This window comes from Daucus carota, chromosome 7, assembly GCF_001625215.2.
Source record: "Daucus carota subsp. sativus chromosome 7, DH1 v3.0, whole genome shotgun sequence".
In the NCBI taxonomy this organism is placed as follows: Eukaryota; Viridiplantae; Streptophyta; class Magnoliopsida; order Apiales; family Apiaceae; genus Daucus; species Daucus carota.
Window position 1 is genome coordinate 7,231,761 of NC_030387.2, and position 21,963 is coordinate 7,253,723.

General features: G+C 32.9%; 2 protein-coding genes across 2 annotated transcripts; both read left to right on the forward strand.

The window, feature by feature from the left end:
* Positions 1 to 1,741: 1,741 nt before the first annotated feature.
* LOC108196422 (protein PIN-LIKES 6) lies at positions 1,742 to 13,260 on the forward strand. The gene is made up of 11 exons (XM_017363702.2): positions 1,742 to 2,051; positions 2,281 to 2,662; positions 3,199 to 3,278; positions 3,919 to 4,043; positions 5,064 to 5,185; positions 6,163 to 6,348; positions 7,197 to 7,271; positions 8,494 to 8,594; positions 10,778 to 10,830; positions 11,316 to 11,504; positions 12,920 to 13,260. The coding sequence occupies exons 2-11, from the start codon at positions 2,480 to 2,482 to the stop codon at positions 13,039 to 13,041; spliced, it is 1,236 nt and encodes a 411-aa protein (XP_017219191.1). The 5' UTR covers positions 1,742 to 2,051; positions 2,281 to 2,479; the 3' UTR covers positions 13,042 to 13,260.
* Positions 13,261 to 13,395: 135 nt separating this feature from the next.
* On the forward strand, positions 13,396 to 18,497 carry LOC108195361 (uncharacterized). The gene is made up of 7 exons (XM_064081247.1): positions 13,396 to 14,462; positions 14,803 to 14,848; positions 15,171 to 15,448; positions 15,543 to 15,641; positions 15,931 to 16,469; positions 16,848 to 16,981; positions 17,070 to 18,497. Exons 5-7 carry the CDS (start codon positions 16,175 to 16,177, stop codon positions 18,246 to 18,248), a joined length of 1,608 nt encoding a protein of 535 aa, XP_063937317.1. The 5' UTR covers positions 13,396 to 14,462; positions 14,803 to 14,848; positions 15,171 to 15,448; positions 15,543 to 15,641; positions 15,931 to 16,174; the 3' UTR covers positions 18,249 to 18,497.
* The last annotated feature ends 3,466 nt before the right edge of the window (positions 18,498 to 21,963 follow it).

The window sequence follows — 21,963 nt, forward strand, 5'->3', positions numbered from 1 at the left end:
ACTAGGTTCAATTTTTAAAATTTCATCTTTTTCCGTTTTTAATTCTTCTTGTTCTTGTTAGATTAAAGTGAAATTATCGTTCCCATGTATACGCGGACTTTATTATTATAGCGGTATGTATTACTCTCAAAAATAAAATATATATGAACAAACAATGTTTGTGTGGACTTCATTATTATATTATTACAAAATAATGTTTATTTTGCTAAAAAAAAATATATGACTGCTAAAATTTAATATATATGGATATAGAGATATATTTCGCAATCAAGCCTCCCTGATGTTTAAATGATTATTATATTTTGTTTTCAAATCTTGGCTATGGATCAATAATTGTTTTCGGATATATTTTAATATTTTGCTTAACAAATGAATCAATGATAGGAAGTTAGCAACAAGTGTACTTCATAAATTTAAATCTTCAGCAAACGTGCCTCGTCAAGCAAAAGTGTTAAATGGAGAACAAGAAACATCCTGACTGTATAAAGATCGTGCAACTCGGATGTCATAAGAAATGATGTGATTTTGATAGGAATTTTATGACCGTAAATTCAGGAATTAAAACTAATCGATAGATTTATCGAAGGAGCATTTATATGAGACTTATCAGAATTTTTTCTGATAAGTGGAAGATTTTGGGTCAACTTTGAGTATAACCGACAAATTAATAAAATATATTTTTCAGAACTAATTGAAATTTTTTTAATAAAAATAATAAGTCGTATCTATTTCAAAATAAAATCGTCATATACCATTAAAAAACTATACACTTCCTAAAAAAGAACACAATAATTTAGATAGATGATACAAAAACATTTTAACATAATGTACAATATAAAGCCTTATATATCCTGTTATAAACGAATTATAGAAATCAAATACGGGATATATGACCAATAATAAAGGAAATATATTACACATATCCAAAGTGATATTTGCAAAATATTAAAATAAATTAGTTTGAACTTGTAACATTATGGCGAGTCAATTCATATGATTCTTATCTTATCGAACATAAATAATTAAATACTAGGCACCAAATACATATTGATATATACGTCAGATATTATTAAAGCTAAATAGCAATCATTTAAGATGCCGCTGAATCATCCCAATTTCTTTATCTCATCTTGAAGATCCAACGAATCTGTGCACGCGTAATTTTGATTTTGGAAAAATGAATATGCAAACTAAACCCGACGATTTGGTACACGACATGAAAAATTAGTGTTTAAATTTTAATTTTTGTACACGAACACGTAAATACACAAACAAACACGAAAATATACGGCGAATTTAGTATCGGATATTTGATTTCATTTTATATACACGAAGGTACACGATATACACATATTTTTAAATAAGTAATAAATATTTTTTCATGCAAAAATATATATATTTACATACACATATACAAATCTGTACATAATTATATGTAAATATAAAAATTTTAATATATACTTTTTAAAATAATACATAAAAAATGTATTTTTAAAATATATTTTAATTAAATTTTATTATTATATTTATAATAAATGCACACAAAAGGTACACAAAATATACCTAACATGTGTTGAAATGAAAATAAATTTTAGATTACATTCACGAATCATAAACAAATGCGTTTTATCTTCAAGTACATGAAACACGAATACACCATTGACCGGTCTACTATAAACGTTGAATTTTAATTCCGAAAAGACCAATACATACAAACATAGACCGTATAAGAAAAAGTACGTGGACCCCTTTTGCTGTTGAAGAATTATAAAGCGGACAGGAGTGAACACACCCAACCTGGTCCTGGATCCAGGATCAGGAAGCTACTGGAGGGAGTTACATGTAATAGCAAGAGATAGATAGATAGAGTGGCGTGAGAAATCAGTTTAATTCAATCGAGTTGTCGCTATAAATCCACATCATTACCAGGGCCACATCTCCCATGTATACATACACTACAACACAACACATGTATGTGTATGTATATGTAAGATGATGTGGTTGTTTTTAAGTGGAAATTAGATGAAACATAAACCCCTTTCCGTTACCTGGTACGCTAACCCTAACCCCCTCTCTTTCGCTGCTCTTTCCTTTTCTTTACTTGCCCATGTCATCTCTTTTCTTCTTTTTTGTTATTTAATGCCACCTCTCTCTCTCTCTCTCTCTCTCTCTCTCTCTCTCTCTCTCTCTCTCTCGTTTTTATTATTATCTTTTGATTTTGTTTATTAATTTGGCATCTTTATAGGACTATTTAGTCATGTTGTTTTCGTTATATTGCAGATTCTCATATTTGTAAATTGTAACCCACCCTGTTGTTCACTTTACAAATTTAAGTTCAAAGCCAATTACTTGTGGAATTCTTCATTTTCGAGCTGGGATTTTCAGCTGCTCATTACCTCACTTGTGTATTGTGTACAAGTTTCGTGGGTTTTGCCCTTTTTGGCGGAAGATATAACTACTTTGGTTGTCGTGTTCGAAAATGTTGAAGAGATTTCTTTCCGAGGTATTGGTGGAAACACATGGCGGGGAATCTATGCTTGGGAGTATCAAGATTGCGGTTTTGCCTATTGCGAAAGTCTTTACTATTTGCGCCATGGGACTCCTCATGGCTTCCAAATATGTTAATATTTTGCCTGCAAGCGGAAGGAAGCTTCTTAACGGGGTAATCACGTAACTCGTTATATTTCTACCTTTTTGGTAAAATATTTGATTGCTGCGGTAACAAGCACCTTTTGTACATGCTTCTGAATTTTGATTATACACAAATCATTTCAGCTTAAAAATTTTCTTCAAACAAATAATTAGTTCAGTTTAGTATATTATGTAACTCTTATTTATGTAAATCACAACTATATTTTCATATTCAAATTATAGGATATTCTCACGATTGCAAATTCTTTGTATTCATAGTGAATACAGGAGGTTGTGTAGGGGTGTATGCAAAATAATTTTTTAGAGGCATATGACTATGTCTCTATATATATGTTTTGATTCTATTTTTCAAAAGTTTGAAAGCTTTGTAAAATTCCCATATTCTCTATTGTTAATGCAAAATTCCCATATTAAGTTTTCTCTATTGTTGAGATACTTACAGATCGTGTACGATCTCTCTTGAACAATTTGTATCTTTTTCGTTAACCTGGTATATGTGACATTGCTTTGTAAATGCTGATTAATAGCTTCTATTACATGATGCAGTTGGTCTTTTCACTTCTTCTCCCATGTCTGATCTTCTCTCAACTTGGACAAGCAATCACTTGGGAGAAAATGCTCGAGTGGTAAGAATATAATACTGTCATTACCACAGTCCACAGTACAGAGTTTCCTTAGTTTCCCGTACAAAATTCGTGCTCTTATAATATCATATATATATATTGTTATTCCTATTTAGTTATTATAACTTGCAATGGTTTTTGAATTTCATCATGTTTTAGTGATTATATGTGTTTTCATATTGACAAAAACTTTGTAACTAAATCCACATTTCACAAAAACTACTCCTTCCAGTTCAATTTAGGTGAACATTGCCATTGTGATATACACGGACTGGAGGAAGTATTAAAGCTCTAAATATCGTGCATCATTGATCATTTAATTAAACGAAACTCTTAAAGAGCCTTATTTACTTAGCAAAAAAAAAAAAGAGAGCCTTATTTGATAAAGTACCTCGCTTCAGTTTGCAATCATATCTGATGAACTGTTTATGAATTTATAATACACGTTTTATGTTGAATGAGATAAAGAGAGGGAGAGAGTATATGTTCGTGTGCGACTTTAATATGGACCCGTATGTACACATTCATAGTTGTCTATCAGTGTGTTTAATTAAATCTCCGTACAGCACTACGGTCATGCATAGTATGATCATGACATTACCTCAGTATTTGGTACTTACATGTGTTTTCTATTTTTTTACAGGTGGTTTATTCCTTTTAATGTTATTCTTGCGACAATATCAGGCTCACTGATAGGCTTACTTGTTGCTACCATCATCAAACCACCATATCCCTTTTTCAAGTTCACTATTATCCAAATTGGAATTGGTAAGATGCTAAAACCTAGTAGTAAAATATTATACAAGCATCTTTTTTGTACTATTATTTTACCTCCAAGTGTTTTTAAGCAGGTTCTACAATATGAGTTATTTCTGTGTACATGTCAAATTTCTACCTTATATCTTATTAGTTATTAATTTATAATATTTACATTGCTGTTTGCCATCATTACTATTATTCTGTACGTTTTTAGCCTAGTTAATTTTGTAGCAACAAATTGGGTGGAAAAAGAGAACATAGATTTGAAACTCTAAAATATACCTAGCTATATAAGTGACTGATTTTTTCAGATTCCAAAACTCAATTTAGAATGTGAAATTTAAAACATAACTTTGTTACTATATTTATCTCACAAAAATTCGCTTCTTCATCTCTGGGCATTGGATCCTAGTAAAACCCTACCTTTACCGGATCTAAGACTTGGGTACCTCCCTTAAAAACTGTTCTATGATTTTAAGTTTGATCCATAAGTAGCGTAAAATTGGAACCGGCCCGTGCTAAATATATTGCACTGAAAGCAGTGAAGAGTTTATATGCGTTCAGGTGATGAATGCTTTCTTACGTTTTAAGGCACCACATTATCTGCTTCATCAAAATAAGTTTCAAGGTGCTATCCACAATTTTTTGAATTTTTTGAATGAATGTTAATCTCAATTGATAGAAGGAAGTAATTTTTTTGTATATTTACAATTCAAATTTAAAAATAATATATATTATTAAATTGATACCTATATTAATCAATGAAATTTTGTGGTCCTAACAATATTAACTCAAAGTGGTTTCAATGTCTTATGTCACTTTCAAACTCTTCTCTGTTACGCTCAATACATTTGTATGCTTATATAATCATAATTCTTACCTTATATTTTCTGATGTTTGTGTTTATCTGTCAGCTTAAGATTGAGTTTCTAAATTATATCGGAAAGAAGTTAATAATAATTTTTTCTGCAAACTCACGCGTTTCGTGATTCAGATCTGATCTTTGATTTTATAATTATTTGTATACAGGGAATATTGGGAACGTGCCACTTGTTTTGGTTGCCGCTCTCTGTCGGGATAAAGCAAATCCCTTTGGTGACTCAGATCAATGTGCTCAAGATGGGAATGCTTACATATCATTTGGCCAATGGGTAGGCTACAAAACTCTGTTAGGCTCCCTTTATGATCAGCATTGTATCCTTGATTTCTTAAATAAAATAATGCAGCAGGCTCTACTTTTTTGTCATAATATACTTTAATAGGTTTCCATGTATGGGATGTTTATTAAAATATAAGTGTGTGATGCAACATCAGTTGTCTCAATTTTGGTATTCAATCTTTTCTGGCTGCCTGAAACAGACATTGTAAGCACCAATATTATGCTAATGTTTTACATTAGAGGATTTTTTTTTTCCCTTTGGGGTTGTATTCATCTACCAAAATTTAAAAACTTTTGCGCACATGCCTTCTTGAGGCTTGAAATATTGATCTCTTATCAACAAGAGAGGGGTATTGGCTAGGGTAAGCTTTGCCAATAATATAGTTGTCGAGTACACAATTATCCCTTTGTCCCACTAGGTTGTTTACCTTGGGGGACGGGGCTTGACACGCATTTTAAGGCTCCTGTAAAATGTAGTTTCATAGATTATTTTAAACTTTTTTCTTCTAAATAAAAATTTAATGTTTAAATATTTATACAAAAAAGGAATATTTTAAAAAAAACTTATGAAACTATATTTTATATGCATCTTAAAATGTGTGTCAAGCAATGCAAAAAAACTTTAAAGAAATGAGAGGGACGGAGGGAGTATATCTTAGGCATTTTCACTTCAATAATATATTGCATATACACTTGTCCCTTCAATCTGTATCACAAATATTAGTCTTATTTCAATTATTTGTAATTAGTTGATTCTGTGGTCAAAGAAGAGGGTAACAAAAATATGCTGCAGAAATGAGGTTTTTCGTGCATTGTTTCATCTGGAAAAGGAATAACTAATACAAGTTGAAGGCATATATTGATTCATTATTAAGTATTTTCTTGATTCCTAGAGTGTTGTACTTTTTAAGAGCTTGTATGTGTCTTGTCTGAAAACTAACAACTATACAATCTGTTTTCTGTATATAGGTTGGCGCAATTGTCCTTTATACTTACGTATTCCAAATGCTAGCACCTCCGGAGGAGGGGACTTTTGACATTGAAGAACGTGCTATTCCCCTTAGGAGCACTGACAAGGATAATTCTCCGGAGCAGATTCCCTTGCTTTTAGAAGAATCTGAATTTGCAGATTCAAGTGTTACAGAGAGAGGAAAGGTCAGAATCACATTTAATCAAATTTTTACTCTCGAGGAAAACGTTAAAACAGGAGAAAGTGATAACGAGCGTCATCGTGTCTGGGTGGTGCGTGTGTGCGTCGATTATTGCTTATAATTAATATAAAATATATATCTTGCTCTAAAGTTATTACTTTGTATGCTAATTTTAGACACCCCAGTTTTGAACTAGTGGAAGTTAATGTGTGTGTGTGTGTGTGTGTGTGTGTGTATCTGGATATTTACCAAATAAATAATATGTATATTTACTCGACATTATCAACTCGATAACTTGATAAATCAACAAATGGATACATTTGGCTCGGCAAGATTCATGTTGGTCAATTCACTGTTCAGTGTGGTAAAGGTGTAGAGTCACAAAAAGCACAATCGTTGATTTTGAAGCGCAACTCTTAAATACACGTGTTTTCTTAAAAAAAAAATATAAATGGTGAAATTTTAAAAGCGTACACATATATACACGAGTCCTTTTTAGGAAGAAACTGCGATGGACGCAACAAGGATTTTGTTTTGTCAATTAAGGCCAGTTTAGTCTTTTGCTTCAAGTCGTGAGTTCCTGCTACTTCTCTGCATTTCCTTAACAGTTTAATATTCACTCAATACTCAATATTACTACATTGTGCTTAAATTTTTTTTGCCTAGTTAAAAAAAAAAATCGCTATATTTTAACTAGTTATTAAATTTTTGCCATTTTCATTTGTGTAAAAAATTAATGCTGCCAACTTGTGAATATTAAGAGTAGTTATTTGATTGTGTTGTACTTGTATCATTCTTTTAATGCTGGTCACTTTCGCAATATATCCTCTCATGATAAGCTCCATTGTGCAGATCAAAAGCTTACTGCATTTTCTTTATGAGAAATTAAAGCTCAAGCAAATCCTTCAGCCTCCTATTATTGCTTCTGTAAGTTTTTTTAGTGACAACCATTCTTATTCAATTCCTCTCTGTGCATATGTTTGTGTGAGTGATTATAGATACTAATATACATAGAACTGTTTGAATTGGAAAATTCATTATATTAGTATGTTACATGCTTCAGTTTGCATCTGCTCTCCATGTAAAGCCGTCCTAAAATGCACTAGGAGTCTAGGAGTCTGATTGCAGACTCTGGGCACATAGTGGCATTGCACCTCGTGTACCTTCCAATGGAGGGGCTGCAGTTTCATCATACTCTAAACTGAACTGTTACAAACCAGTAGTGGTAACTCCACTCCTTTGCTTTCTCTGGACCTTCAGCCATAGAAATTGATAAACGTAAATTCCAGTCAGAAATTTAAAACACATCAGCCACATGTGGAATATGGAGAACACAGAAGATTTACCCAGCTCATGGAAATGCCTACCTTACCATAATCAAAGATCATAAACAGAGCTAATTTCAGAAGTGATAACACCTAGAAAGCGATACAGGCCACTTGTTTTATTGTGTGTAATGACGACATAGACTGGTACAGTGTAACAACAATCTCAGGTCCCAGATATTGTTCACAAACTGCTGTTCCTGGTTGGATTCAGGAAAACACAAATTGTGTCTCACTAATTTGACGTAGAAACTTCAGAGACCAAACTATACGACGACACAAAACAAAGTTGCTAAAAGGTGTAAATTCAACTTTGCAACCCACATATATACCCAAACCACAATCAGATACTCTACAACTTGCCTAAAACCAAAAGTTTGCAGCCCGGTTAAGTAATTAGGAGCCTTGCTGCTATCCCAACCAAAAACAGTTTGATACTTGTATTGGCAATGAGCCACATCTCATAACAATGTAGCGCTTCTTTTGGAATACACAGCCACCAGCCCTTGGTATTCCTCAGTGAACCCAAATTAAACCTGGCTCACATGTTTGAAGCTAGAGGAACCAATCCTCGTTTGATATGACATACAACACAAAGCTTTAGTTGCAGCAGTAGACTGTCCAACCTAAAACCAAGCAACTCAAGAACCAGAGTAAGCAATGTAAACCTCATATCCACAACCATGTTGTGTCGACACATCAAGGGAAGTCCAAATCGTCAATAATCAGCATGTTCCAACCTGTGCGCCAGCTAGAATACCTTGTACAACGGTAACTAAGATTAGCTTTTCTCTTCTGACCAGTTACCTCTGTGTTTGCTACAGGTACTAGCCATGGGAATAGGAATTGTACCATTTCTGAAGGGACTGATCTTCGAACCTGATGCTCCGCTTTACTTCTTCACAGACAGCTGCTTGATACTCGGGTTAGCTCTATCTTGACATGTTTTTGATTAATAGACTAATATGTCAAGTGTTCAACATATTTAAATTCTTCCTGTGTATGTTATTATTATCAATTTCCTGCAGATACAAATTTATAGATTACTAATCTGTACCTACTTACGCAACTTATATTACCTGAACTTGGGTACATGTGTCTGGTGTGGACCCGTCAGGTTCTTAGTTTAAAAAAAAAATAAGAGTTGTTGGATACGGATCCGAAATTAAATACAAGTACTGGGGTTTGATTTAAGCTCAATACATGTCAAAAATCTATATATTCTTAATTTATCATTCGCTCTGTTCACCGTAAAGTTGTTGGACCAATTAATATCTAACACATAAAGTACAATAGTTCTGGAAAGGTGGAAGAAAGTAGTGGGTGTGATAGCGTTTTATATTGTTATAACTTTATTAGTCTAAAAACTTCAGAAAATGTAAAGAATTACAAGGGGCATCCCAAAATGGAAATGTAAAGATTTGGTTAGGATGGAGGGAGTACAAGTTTTAAAAGATAGTGTCTACCAATAATTGTATACACCTTATAATACAAAATGGATAACATATAGAAACGTGTCATCCATGGACCTTCATCTTGATAAGCAATTTGTCAAGAGACCTAATATTTCTTTTCTTTTAGAACTAGATTGCTTCAACATGAAGTGTCCTGCTTTGATAGGAAGTATTCGACTTTATATACCCATATCTATGTCATTTACAACCGAGAGTATGCAGGATGCATGATAGCCAATAAAGACTATAAAGAAGCCCACAAAAATTATTTGGGAACAATACTATGGGCTTTGGAGGCCTAGTAAGTAGAAAATTTTACAATACATGTATTTATTATTATTTTTAAGTAATATAGGGAAGGATATTTTTTAGAATTATGTTTTTAGTCAGGAAAGTATCAAATAGGTTTATTATATATAATGATAACCTATCTTGTAATAGGGCAGATTTATATTATTGAGAGATTGTCTCATGTTTTCTTACGTGTGAATTATCCATGGTTTTTGTCCCCAAAGATATTTGATGTAGAAAACTTGTAGTTCATACTTTTATCATCTTCTTTGTTTAAAGACAAAACCCTGATTTCTTTGAATCCACACGCAAGTTTCTTTTAGTTTAAACAAGACCAACCAAGTTGTTTAGTTTGGTGCATTGTCACACCAAGCTCCAATCTCGTTCCCTAAGGTCTGTTAAATCTTACGAAATAGCCCCTGTACTTTCCATAATTCACTAATCAGTCCCCTACTTCCTCTGAAATTAAAAATTAGACCCTTAAGTTTCTGCAAAGTTCAAACCAGTCACTATATTTTATTCGAATTACACAACAGAACCTGCAGTTTTAGAATTTATTTCAATGCCACTAAACTTCTGAGTTTACAGCTCTGCCCCAACAGAATAAAAAATGGTGTTGAGGTGAATTTAGTGCTTGAAGAGCATGCATATATAAGAAGAAGAGGAAAAAAATGCGAAGTCAGACTCTCAATTGATGAGTCAAAAGAGCACATGGCCACAATGATTAGACAATAAACAATCTTGCAAAATAGTACTCCCTTCGTCCCAAAATGAGTGAGCCACTTTTTTTTGCACGCATTTCCATATACTCGGGAGGTACTTATAAATAATATTTTATTGATTTTTTGTTTTGTATTAAAGTATAAGGTTTATATTAAAGTATAAGGGATGCCTTCAATGAACTAGAAGAAAACTGAAAGACTTCAGGACCCTTCTAGAATCTTAGAATTTTTTTTTTTTTAAGATACAAAGATACTAAAAAGTCTATCCGAGATGGTCTTGACCGTAGTTAGATAACAACTAAACGAGGAGAGCTCTGCCAATTATGCCCTTTGTCGTAAGATGGACTGAATTTTGACTGAAGTTAATTTTGCTCCACTTTGATGATTTTTTTATTTGCAATATCAATATGATTATGCATCAAATACCACTAGTTAGCAAAAAAAGGAAAAAGAACTTGTGAAACTAAAAATGCTTATTGAGAAATTTATTTCAGAAACGTAGTGATATCTTTATTTAGAACTGATTCTGATCGGTTTCTACTTAGAAACCTGTATGTTGTGACACAGAACATTCCTGCTGCATGAGTATTATAATAATAAATTATGGCCGACAAGAATCTAATGTTATATTCAATTGTCAGGGATGCCATGATACCATGCATTTTATTGGCCCTAGGAGGAAACCTTATTGATGGTAAGTAAATTTAGTATGTTTCGAAGTGTTTTTGCTTGATACAGTTCCATAATAATTTGCATCAACTAATGCTTTTACACTGTTGCTTAATCTAATCCTCACTTAGATCATCTCCAATCACAATTTTATAAATAAAGGAACTTCATCTTCATTTTTCACCTTTTTCATTTTATATCTTGATTCCATCTCCAACCTTTACTTCATTTTATAAATAAAGCAATTTTTGCATTATATGCATAGTGCAACTTCATATATAGAAAAGTATAGTAGATGACTTTATATATAAAGATAAAGTAATGGATGATTGAAGATTGATACTCCATTTATAAAGTTGAAAGTGAAGAAATATGAAGTTTAAAGTTGTGATTGGAGATGCCCTTAGCACCTGTGACTTTTCCTTTAACTTGCCGTTTGTAGTTACGAGCCTTTCATTTTGCTGAGAAGCTGGGTCTAATTTACTAGAGTGCGTTTTGGTTTATATGCAGGGCCAGGCAGTTCAAAACTCGGTCTTAAGACAACTGCTGCTATTATATTTGGGCGGCTTGTGCTGGTTCCCCCAACCGGACTTGGCATTGTAATGTTGGCGGATAAGCTTGGCTTCCTTCCTCCTGGTGATAAGATGTTCAGATTCGTCCTTCTCCTCCAGCACACAATGCCAACATCTATACTTTCTGGTAAAACTAATTTTATTCATGAGATATGTAGGGTAGGCCTTGATTATAGGCGAGCCAACCTACGCTATTGTCCAAGTATCAGTATCATAAAGAGTCTGTGCTTGTATATTTAAATAATATTTATAAATCTTAAACAAAGATGAACCTATAAAAAAATAAATCTATAATTGGATTGAGCATTTGTAAAATATTGTAATATGTAATTGTACAAATACATAGAATGTTGCATGTAATTTTAATAGCAAAATAGATTTGTAATAGGATTAAAAATGAATCTTATAAAGACATGTACAGAATGTTATTAGCAATCCTAAATAAAAGTTAAAACATAAATAAAACTCCAAGGTTATCGAAAGTAATCTGAAATACCTATTTGGCATATATAGATTATTAAAATTTTGAAGATTTTTACATAAAAAACATAATTATATTATTTGAATCCTCCAATATTATTACTATTTACAGATGTTATTTTTGGAAGGCGGTACTTTTCCTATTATTTTAATCTGGCCCAAAAGACTAAGGTCCCATTTGGTATTGCTATTGCAGACGTCAACACCGGCTTTTTTGCTGAAAAGTAGGAAAAATATTATATGGTATATCTAAAAGATGCTTTTGGCTTAAAAGTTGCCCCCATGCTTCTGGAATAAGCTATTTTCTAGTTTTCGCAGGAAACTTTCATTGATTTCATGATGACTGACTAACTTTTGATGTTTTAGCTTTAATATTATAGTATAAAGAGTAGCTATAGTACAGATACTGTAAGATGATGCTATAATTTTTAATATATATTGATGCCTTTTATATTACAATTATCTGTAGATTTGTAATGAACTTTATTTTTTCTTGAAAAATGCATCTCTTTGGATTAGAAAAATCTATGCCACAATTATCAAGTTTTCCCTAATTTTAGTATCTAGTAATAATAATATTTTACTCTTAATATAATTGGTGCAGTTTCTTTTTTCCCTTTGCGTGTACATGGGGTGAAGTAATCTTTCTGACACTATTTTTGAAAATGAATGCGTGAATGTACTTAAAAGTAGATAGATTTAAATTATTTAAAATGTGTTCAATCACGGTGTAAACCAAGTTATTATTACGTATAATAATTGGTGAATTCAACCAAGTATCAATGAACATATCATGTTTGGACCAAAATAAAGCAAGAGGCAAAATATCACAAACAGCACGTTTACTTAATAAAAGAGCGGTTCTGGTAATTTGGACATGCTCTGTTAACCGGTCCGTCATCTGCTAGAATTTAAACTAACAGACTACAAATCTAGTTACCCCCCTCCTGTCCGTCATCTGCTAGAATTTAAACTAACAGACTACAAATCTAGTTACTGTTGATAGCATTGCTTCCAGGGTTTATGAAGACATGATTAACTTATAGCATTGCTTCTTTGCAGGTGCTGTTGCCAATCTAAGAGGCTGTGGGAGGGAGGCAGCTGCTATCTTGTTCTGGGTTCACATATTTGCTATTTTCTCTATGGCTGGCTGGATAATTCTCTATCTGAGCATACTCTCTTAGAGCTGAGTAGTTGTATATATAAAAAGTGGGATGGATGCATCAGCTGTAAATTATTGAGTTGTTGTTTTATCATTAATGACATGAGTCTGTTGTTGCCAATGATCAAAATGAAGACTGCACTGGTTGTAAAAGACCTCTCCATGTGGATTTAAAATAAATTGCAAGAGAACAAAATGATAGTAAGGGGGTTAAATGCCAGTTTATTCGATTATTTTGTTATATATGCAAAGTTAACATGTGTGCTCTTCTGGATCGCATAAAGAAGAGAAAATAGTAATTACTTGTAACTGATCTGGATTATGGCCCTCAGTCACGAAAGCAAGCCTGAGCTGATGCCATTTATAGGACTATTAACCACAAGTGAGACGTTGAGATATTTCGGTTTAAAACCCAATATTTTTGCTGCATTTTCAAGTCTACTCTTCAATTTGTGATATCAGAAAGATTCCCAAGTTATTTCTTGGTATTGCCCAGTATGCTGTTCCTTGTAAAGGCAGCATAGTAAGATTTCCAAGTTATTTCTTGGTAGTGCGCAAAATTACCCTTGTTATCCACAAAAAGGTTGGTGTTCTATGGTAAAGATGTACTCGCCATTGTACTTGCCATTCCCAAGTTATTTCTTGATAGTACGTAAAATAATTCTTATTATCCACAAAAAGGTTGGTGTCCAATGGTAAAAGATGTACTCGTTTCTTATGACGTCACAAGATCATGAGTTGGAATTCTGGCTATCACTCCCTAAAAAAACAAAATCCGGAAGTTTGAACATGCGCCTAGTTCATTTGTTCATTTAGATGAATGTATAATCAAGTTGTGGAAATATGTAGTAATGACATGATCTACTCTGAAAAGAAAGATTAGTAATTTTGAATGAGTGTCAAGTGACAATTTGACTTGAAAGGAAGAAATTGAAATGACAAGATTGAATTTTGATACAAATATGGTGTTTATAATGTTGTATTTCCCTTTTCCAACTAAAGAATCCTCCAATAATGTACAGAGCAATAAATACTTGATATATGTTTCCAGTGGTAGAGCCATACATATAGCAATTTCAACAAGCTGAGCTCAGTGTACTTGTGTGTGTAGGTAATAAATATATATATGCTTTTATTCATATATCTCTTTGATGCAGGACATGGAATTTTGAATGCCAAGGTATGTTAACTTTCGCTTCTTCTGATACTAATTTTTAATGTCATAGGTGGATAGAGAAAAGCTCAAGGATGGAAGTGAAAGGAGGAGCCTGCAGGCAGGATGCATGGCGGAATGTGGCTGCTCAACCAAGTCCACATGCCAAGGACCTCCACCAAGGCAGTAACCGAGAGGAGAATGGTCCGCCTTCCAGGACAAGAGCCAAGATTAAGAGAAAACACCGCGACACACCACTTGATGATTCTGATTCCTCCAAAACTAAACAGGTTTCCCCACATATTCATAGATTATTCTGTACTAGTATTACTGTACACTTAGAAAAGTTACAATTTCAATTCTCTCCAGGCTCTTTTAATACATGTTCCTCTGAGTTCATGATAACATCTTGTTCTGTTGGTAGCGTTCTGTAGATCCTTTTTCCCTTTTAAGACGTATGACAACAATGTCACAGTGTGCAACTTTCTGGACTAGATGTATATATTGTCGAATTTTACAACTTAAGTCATTTATGTAAGGGAGAGGGGATATTTTAAGGCTCAATTTATTTACTGAGCATTAAGGTATGATGACGTTGAACTTACAACTAGGCTGAAATTATGTGTGCAGGGGAAAGAAAAAACAAATCAAGAAAACCAGTCATCAGCAAGTAGAGGTGAGTCCTACATTTACCTTAAACAACGATCCAGTTTTCTACAATTTTATATGAGCTTCGAGTACCCATAGCAACACGATACATATGATCGTATCAATGTTCAACTTATTCCAAATATCATTCCAGCCAGTAGGGTGGAAAGGCTCAAGAAACCTCAAAAAAAAAAAGACCATGAAACTTGCACAGTTTAGTTTATCTAAGCTAATGCTAAACAAACTAGCTTTTCATCCTCTTCTTTAGTTTAATTGGATTCTTATATATTTTTCCATACTATTTAATAAATACATTGTCTCTTCTGTAACTACGGAAACTTATTTATTAGGTCAACCATTTTCTGCTGAAATTTTGCCGGAAAAGCATACACTAGAACTGATTCTTGATGTGCTGCAGAGGCAAGTTTTCTCCTACTTTTTTCTCCAGTAAAGCTCAGGTGCTTACCACTAGTTAAAACATGAACATGAACTACATTTAGATGTTAAAAGAAACATCTGAATGATGGTTTCATAATCATTCGAAATATTTGTTCTTTAATTCTATATTCTATATGATATTAGGAGAGATACATACGAAATATTTGCAGAACCAGTTGACCCTGAAAAGGTTTGTTTTTCTGTTATAAAGCTCATCAATCTTTAATATAATAGATCATCTCGGATCAAATATTAAATAGGGCAAGATGTTGTGTTTCTTCAAGGTTGGAGATTACCACAAAATCATTAAAGAACCCATGGACTTCGGCACAATGAGGGCTAAACTACATGAAGGAATGTATGCAACATTTGAACAATTTGAGGTTTGCTCCATTTCTCCAAAATTGCCTGCTTTTCTTTCTTCTCACAGTTCTGCTTACTCGAAAAACTTCATCGTGAATTCCCTTGATACCTCCTATCTGGTGAACTTGAATTGTCAATTGGTGTTACTTGAATGTGTATATTAGATAAAAGTTTAGGTATATATTTAATATATGTACAGCTATATTCTCATCACTTTGTTCTTTTTGAAAAAAATCAGCACTTTGTTAATTGGTCATATATAAAACATATAGATATCATCTTATTTGTTAGTGGTTGATGTCTATGCAGCATGATGTATTTTTGATATCTGGGAATGCAATGTGTTATAATTCTCCAGGAACCACATATTACAGACAGGTAAGTTTACAATCAGCTCCCTCAAAATAATTGGAAATACGTATCCAGTTTATGTGTTAAGTTATCAATTCTCCTTAAACTAGAAGGTGCTAGGAGGACTTTTTAGGATTTTATATTGTATCTTATGATTTAAGCTGTGGAAAATATAGTGTCTGATAATGTACAGGGTCGTGCTATGGATGAATTAGCACAGAAGGTTTTCAATGTTCTGAAGACTGATCCTGAAAACTTTGAATCTGAATTCTCGGGTACAAGGAGAAGATCTGGAAGGAGGTGTCAGGGCAAAACAAAGGACTGTGCCTTCAGCTCAAATGCTAGAACTAGTACAAATTTCAGAACTGGCGGTGTGACAAGTGACGTCTCCTCCAAGGAAAAACGAAGCCATTCATCAACTTCCAGGAGAAAACTGCGAGGCATCCCTTTAGCTGGTAGGACAGGAGCTCGCTGTGATCAGTATGATTCATTCTCAGGTAAGGCTCTGAGACTTTCCGAAATAGCATAACAGCAAGCACTCCTTCACTGCATGGTAGCTTTGGTAACAAATGAGTTGGTTCAACGTGTTCCAGATTCTAATAATTTCTTGCAAGAGATATAGGACTGCTAAATCCTAATCAAGTAATGTAGCTTTTTTGGGCCACTTCACTTCATTTTCCTCATGATGCTCTCTGATGGATATATCATAAGATTCAATTATCAAATTATCACCTCAAGAATCCTATTCAATATAATTGTTTCATTTACTCGCTATAATATCCTATCAGCAATACAAAAATAAGCTCTATTCTGAGAAATCTTGTTTAGCTCCTTCAAAATTACTGACTCTCAACATCTGAGACATTCTAATTCAGGTGCTCGAGATGATACTGGATCTCTTCTTGATATACCAGATAGGCGCAGCACATGTACTCCTGAGATGCTCTTTTCCAATACTAGTGAGTCGAGACTTGCACACTTTAATGCTGATCCCAGACCATTTCTGCTTGTAAGACACTAATCTTGTTTTTTACTTTGTTATTATATATACGCATACATCATTGCCTGATCATGTTCTTTCGACTACCTCTAATTAGGTGGATCAGAACGATATTAGCTACAATAAAAGCTTAATGTTGTTTGTTAAAGATTTAGGACGGACAGCACAAATGGTGGCCAGACAGAAGCTAAAAGGCACTCAAAACAATGTTGGTCAGATTCAGGACGCTGCCCTGAGTGGCTGGGAAACCGACATCATGACTGATACATACTCTGAAAAAAAAGTAGTTGACCTGATCCTTAAGGAAAATCACACTGTCAGAAACCCCAGATCTGACATTGTAAAAGACAAGTGGACTGATGCTGATCATGATGGAAAAGAGAGATGCTTTAACAAAATTGGAGTGCCTCGTGATAAAATCTCCGGTCCTAACCTTAACGAGAGACCAATGGATGAGGGTAATTCAAATGCAAGTGAAAAATCAAGTAAGAGGCGAAGGAAAAAGAACCATTGCACTAACAAACCTCTGGATCCGGGATCAGAAAGCTTTCCATCAACTTTTGGGATGGTAACTAACAAGAGTAGCAGTTCAAATAAGTGGCAATTGGCTGACAGTATGCGCACTATCAGGAAACATGCATCCAAGTCCACGGCAACATCAAATACTCAAGTGCCTCGCTTACAAGATTTAGAGAGCTGTCACTCTAAATCTAACACAAAAGACAAGACAATTACAACTGTCGGGACGACATCATCTCCATGGAGCACAGGGCTTACAAGTTTTAGTAGCCAGTTGAGTTCCAAGTATCAAGGCACAATAAATCCAGCAGACAAAAATCACGATCCAAGTGACAAGGGAGGCGGGGTAACAATGATCAGTAGCAGCAGTAAACCTGGAATATCAACAGGATCATCCTCCACCAGGTTCACATTTGACATTCCATTCCTACAATCACAACTGAATCAGATGAAAGTCATGGGACAGGACAAAGACAGATCAGAAGTGCAACGAGGATTATTAACACAACCAAACTCATTATCAGCACAAGCAATTCAGAAACACGGAGTTTTGTGTGATCCAAAGGGTGGTTACATTAAGGTGCCTGTTCACTTTGCTGACCAGCCAAGCTCCTTATCAGCAGCTCAGTCATTCTTCCATATCCAGAAAGAGCCGCAGTCAGCTCTGCGTTCACTTTCGCTTGTTAACAGCGCCAGTGCTGCTACTTTTTCTACTGCTTCTGCTGCTGATGACACCAAACTCACACTTAAACTGTGACAACCTATAGCTAAGGAAGTGATCTGATATGGCTGAGATGGTCCTGTCCAAAGCTTGTTTAGTCAGAGTTGAGTTAATGTAACTACTCATTTGTAGTACATGATTGCTTTTCGTATATTGTTGTCTAATATCAAGGAAACATGGCAAGTCAGTCAGGTACTAGGATGTATACAAAATTTTCTTTTGAGTGGGCTGTAAAATCGTCAAAATCTTATTTGTATAACTCAAAATGGAGTCGAAATAAAATCAAACGAAACCCGTCGGTGGAACAAACCATATGTAAGTAGATATGATAAATTGAATTAAATATTTAAGTATTATCTTAAAATGATTAGAATACTTATGCGAAATTTGTTGTTGTCTTTTCTCTTTAATTTTGGAATAGTTTTAAATAAATAAGACTCTTTAAACTATCACTAATTAAAGATTATTTCATAAATTTTGCGTGGACCGTAGAATTGATTATCAATATATAAGTTCTAGAACCGAAGATTGAGTTCAAAATAAATTCAAAAAAACAACATAAATTTATTTATTTTATTTGTTTCAACTTCATTTATTTAAATTGATGAACATCTTTTTCTGCAATAAAATATTAAACTCGATATAAAACAAATATAATTTATTCATTCATTTATTTATTTATTGGAAAAAATTTAAAAATCTGTGCATTGTACAGGAGTATTTGTATCAATTTTATAAATAGTTTCATTCAAACTAGCTGCCGAAGACTGAACTGGAATTTATTCGGTTAATAACCGAAACCAAAATTATTATTTCGGTTATTAACGAAAACCGAAATTAATAACTGAGATTCAAATCATTGCTGGTATCTGATACGAGTACATCTTAGGCTTGTTTCCTGGAATTAAATTAAAGTTACACACCCTTTTAAAACTTCACTTGTCCAAAGTAATCATATACTGATGCTGTGAATTGTGTTTTATCTCATGGAGTGCCAATGAACACACTGTCAGCCAGCAGGTCTCATAACATTGAATTGCTTTGTTCAGTAGTAAAACTCTAACCAGGAGGCAGATTTGTACTCATTCCGATTTCGATTAACTGAAAAAAAAAAAATCAGTTTCGGTTTGGTAAACCGAATACACACCTCTGCTTCCAACTCTGATATAGACATTTTCGGAGAGAATATTAACTTAGATGCCGTCAACCAAACGGGAAACTACCGAAATATTTAAAATATCAAAATATCTTAGGAGTGACAAGATCGAAAGTTAGCGATAGGAGTGACAAGATCGAAGTTAGCGAGGTATTTAAAATATGTGAGGAGTGACAATTCATCTGGTCGTGTGGTTTAAAAAAAAACACAAAAAATCTAAATTGTTGAGAATTTATGATAGCTGTATAACGTACGAAGTAACTTACTCCTACGGATGGCGCGGGCACTTCGAGGTCGGAGAGTACTATCCCCGATCCCCGAATTCAATATCAATCCCCGACCCCGCCCCGAACCCCAAACGGGGATTCTTTTCCTCCCCGATCCCCGCCCCGAATGGGGAACGGGAACCCCCACGGGGATTCGCGGAATTTTCGTTTTTAATTAAAAAACAATAATTTTATAATTTATAATATACTTTTTAATAAAAATAAACTACTAACTCATAATATACTAATAAAATGATACTATCTCGTATTTTTAACATCAAATCATATTAAAATTGTTTTATAATATCAATAAACGACAATTTTAAAATTATTAAATATATTATATTACAATATAATAATGTCAATCAATTAAAATTGAAGATTTTTTTTAATTTTAATAATTTTATAAAAGGTATCTATTTTTAATAATATATTTAGTATAATATATATAAATATATTATTATTTACATATAAATGTAATATTATTTACATATATATACAATCGGGGGCGGGGAGACACAAATCCCCGACCCCCAAAATTTTTATAAATTTTTCCCCGTTCTCCGCCCCAACCCCGAAAAATTCCCCGAATCCCCGACTCGAACGGGACGGGGATCGAATCGGGTCAAGCAGGGCGGGGTGAATGCCCATCCCTACTCACTCCCCCTCGGTTACTCACGCCTCAAACACTTGTGGTGGACTTCATTTAATTTTTATATGACATACTCGTAAAAATATATAAAGTATTCTACAAGTGATAAGAGAATTTGACTAATAAGTTACTATGAGGCTGCTTTAAACTTAAAATAAGTGATTTATTATTTGTAGTAAAGAAAATGATTATAAATGATTAGTGAACTTAACTTATAAGTTACTAAAAGTGTTTTGATATTTGTACTTATAATCAATTGAGTATTTGGTAATTTAAATTTATAAAATTCAAATTATTAAAATACAAGAAATTTTGTTGACAAATAAAATTTATTACAAGAATAAAAATTTAAAAATTTGATAAGAAAATACAAATTACTAAACAAACTCAAAAAAGTAGCATTTCTAACTTAAAATTTCTTGTTTCAAAAGTCACAAAAAAACATTTTTCTTCTTTTGCCAAGTAGTATGAAAGAATTAGAAAATATTAAAAGAAGCTATAAGTTCCATTGACAAACAGATCCTAAGTGGAAAATTTTATTCATATATTAACTGAGTGGCTAATAATATAAATTTATTAGTACAAATTAAATAAAATCACTACAATATAAGAAGTTTAATTAATAAATAAAACTTTTTACAAATGAAAATATTAAAAGAAGCCTAGAAAAGTTGATATTTCTAACTTTCAGTTTGTGACTTTAAAAAGAAATTACGATTTTTGTCAAACTGATAAGTAATGAGTAAGAAAAACTTTAATCGCTAAAAGAAGCCGGAAAGGCGACATGCGCTTAGCACCCTGCATCAAAAATATAACATCAATCTTTTGAAATAAAGGATCATCACACAAAATGATGCTCAGGTTTTTTTTTTTTTTTTTTTTTAATTTGATCTATATATAAATACTTTAAAATATATCTATACTATACTATAATAAACCAACATGAGTATAATTTGTAATTCAAGATTTTAGTTATATTTTGTGGTTTGGTACTCTCCTTTTGGTACTACAAGTTTATACATGTGGAGTATATTAGTATTATATTGTCAAACAGTTTCAAATACTAAAAACACTCATAACAATACATTATCATATAATATTTCATTAAAAAAATTTTAATGATGTTATAAATATACAATTTTGAATATTTTTTTCTAACAATAATCTTCATATAACTTTTTTAACTTTAACGTGTTCTATATCAATATAAACATGAACCATTACATAACTCTTTTCAACTCTGATATTAAAAATTACTGTTGTCAAAAAAATCAAAATTACAAAATTACGTTGAAATTCGATTGATTAGATTACCAATTTCAAAGGTATTACACGATCGGCTATGTTTGGAAAAGATTTGAATTTTCTGATTTTTTTTATTTTTAAATCTCCGTGTACTAAATTCGGATTAAATATACTAAAATCCTAATGTATATATATATTATTCGGGTTTGTCCATTTTCAAGTAAACGGGAGAAAATATAGTCAATTGAATAATATAATTTAATTAAAATTCAATTCATTAATACTAAAATATTAATAAAATAATGTTAAAATTTAAATTATAAATAATAAATTACGAATTATATATCCGCCCGTGCTTTGTACGGGTTAAAGGCTAGTATTATGAATATGATAAGTTAAGTCGAAACAAAATGAGATACCTGCGTCAAACTT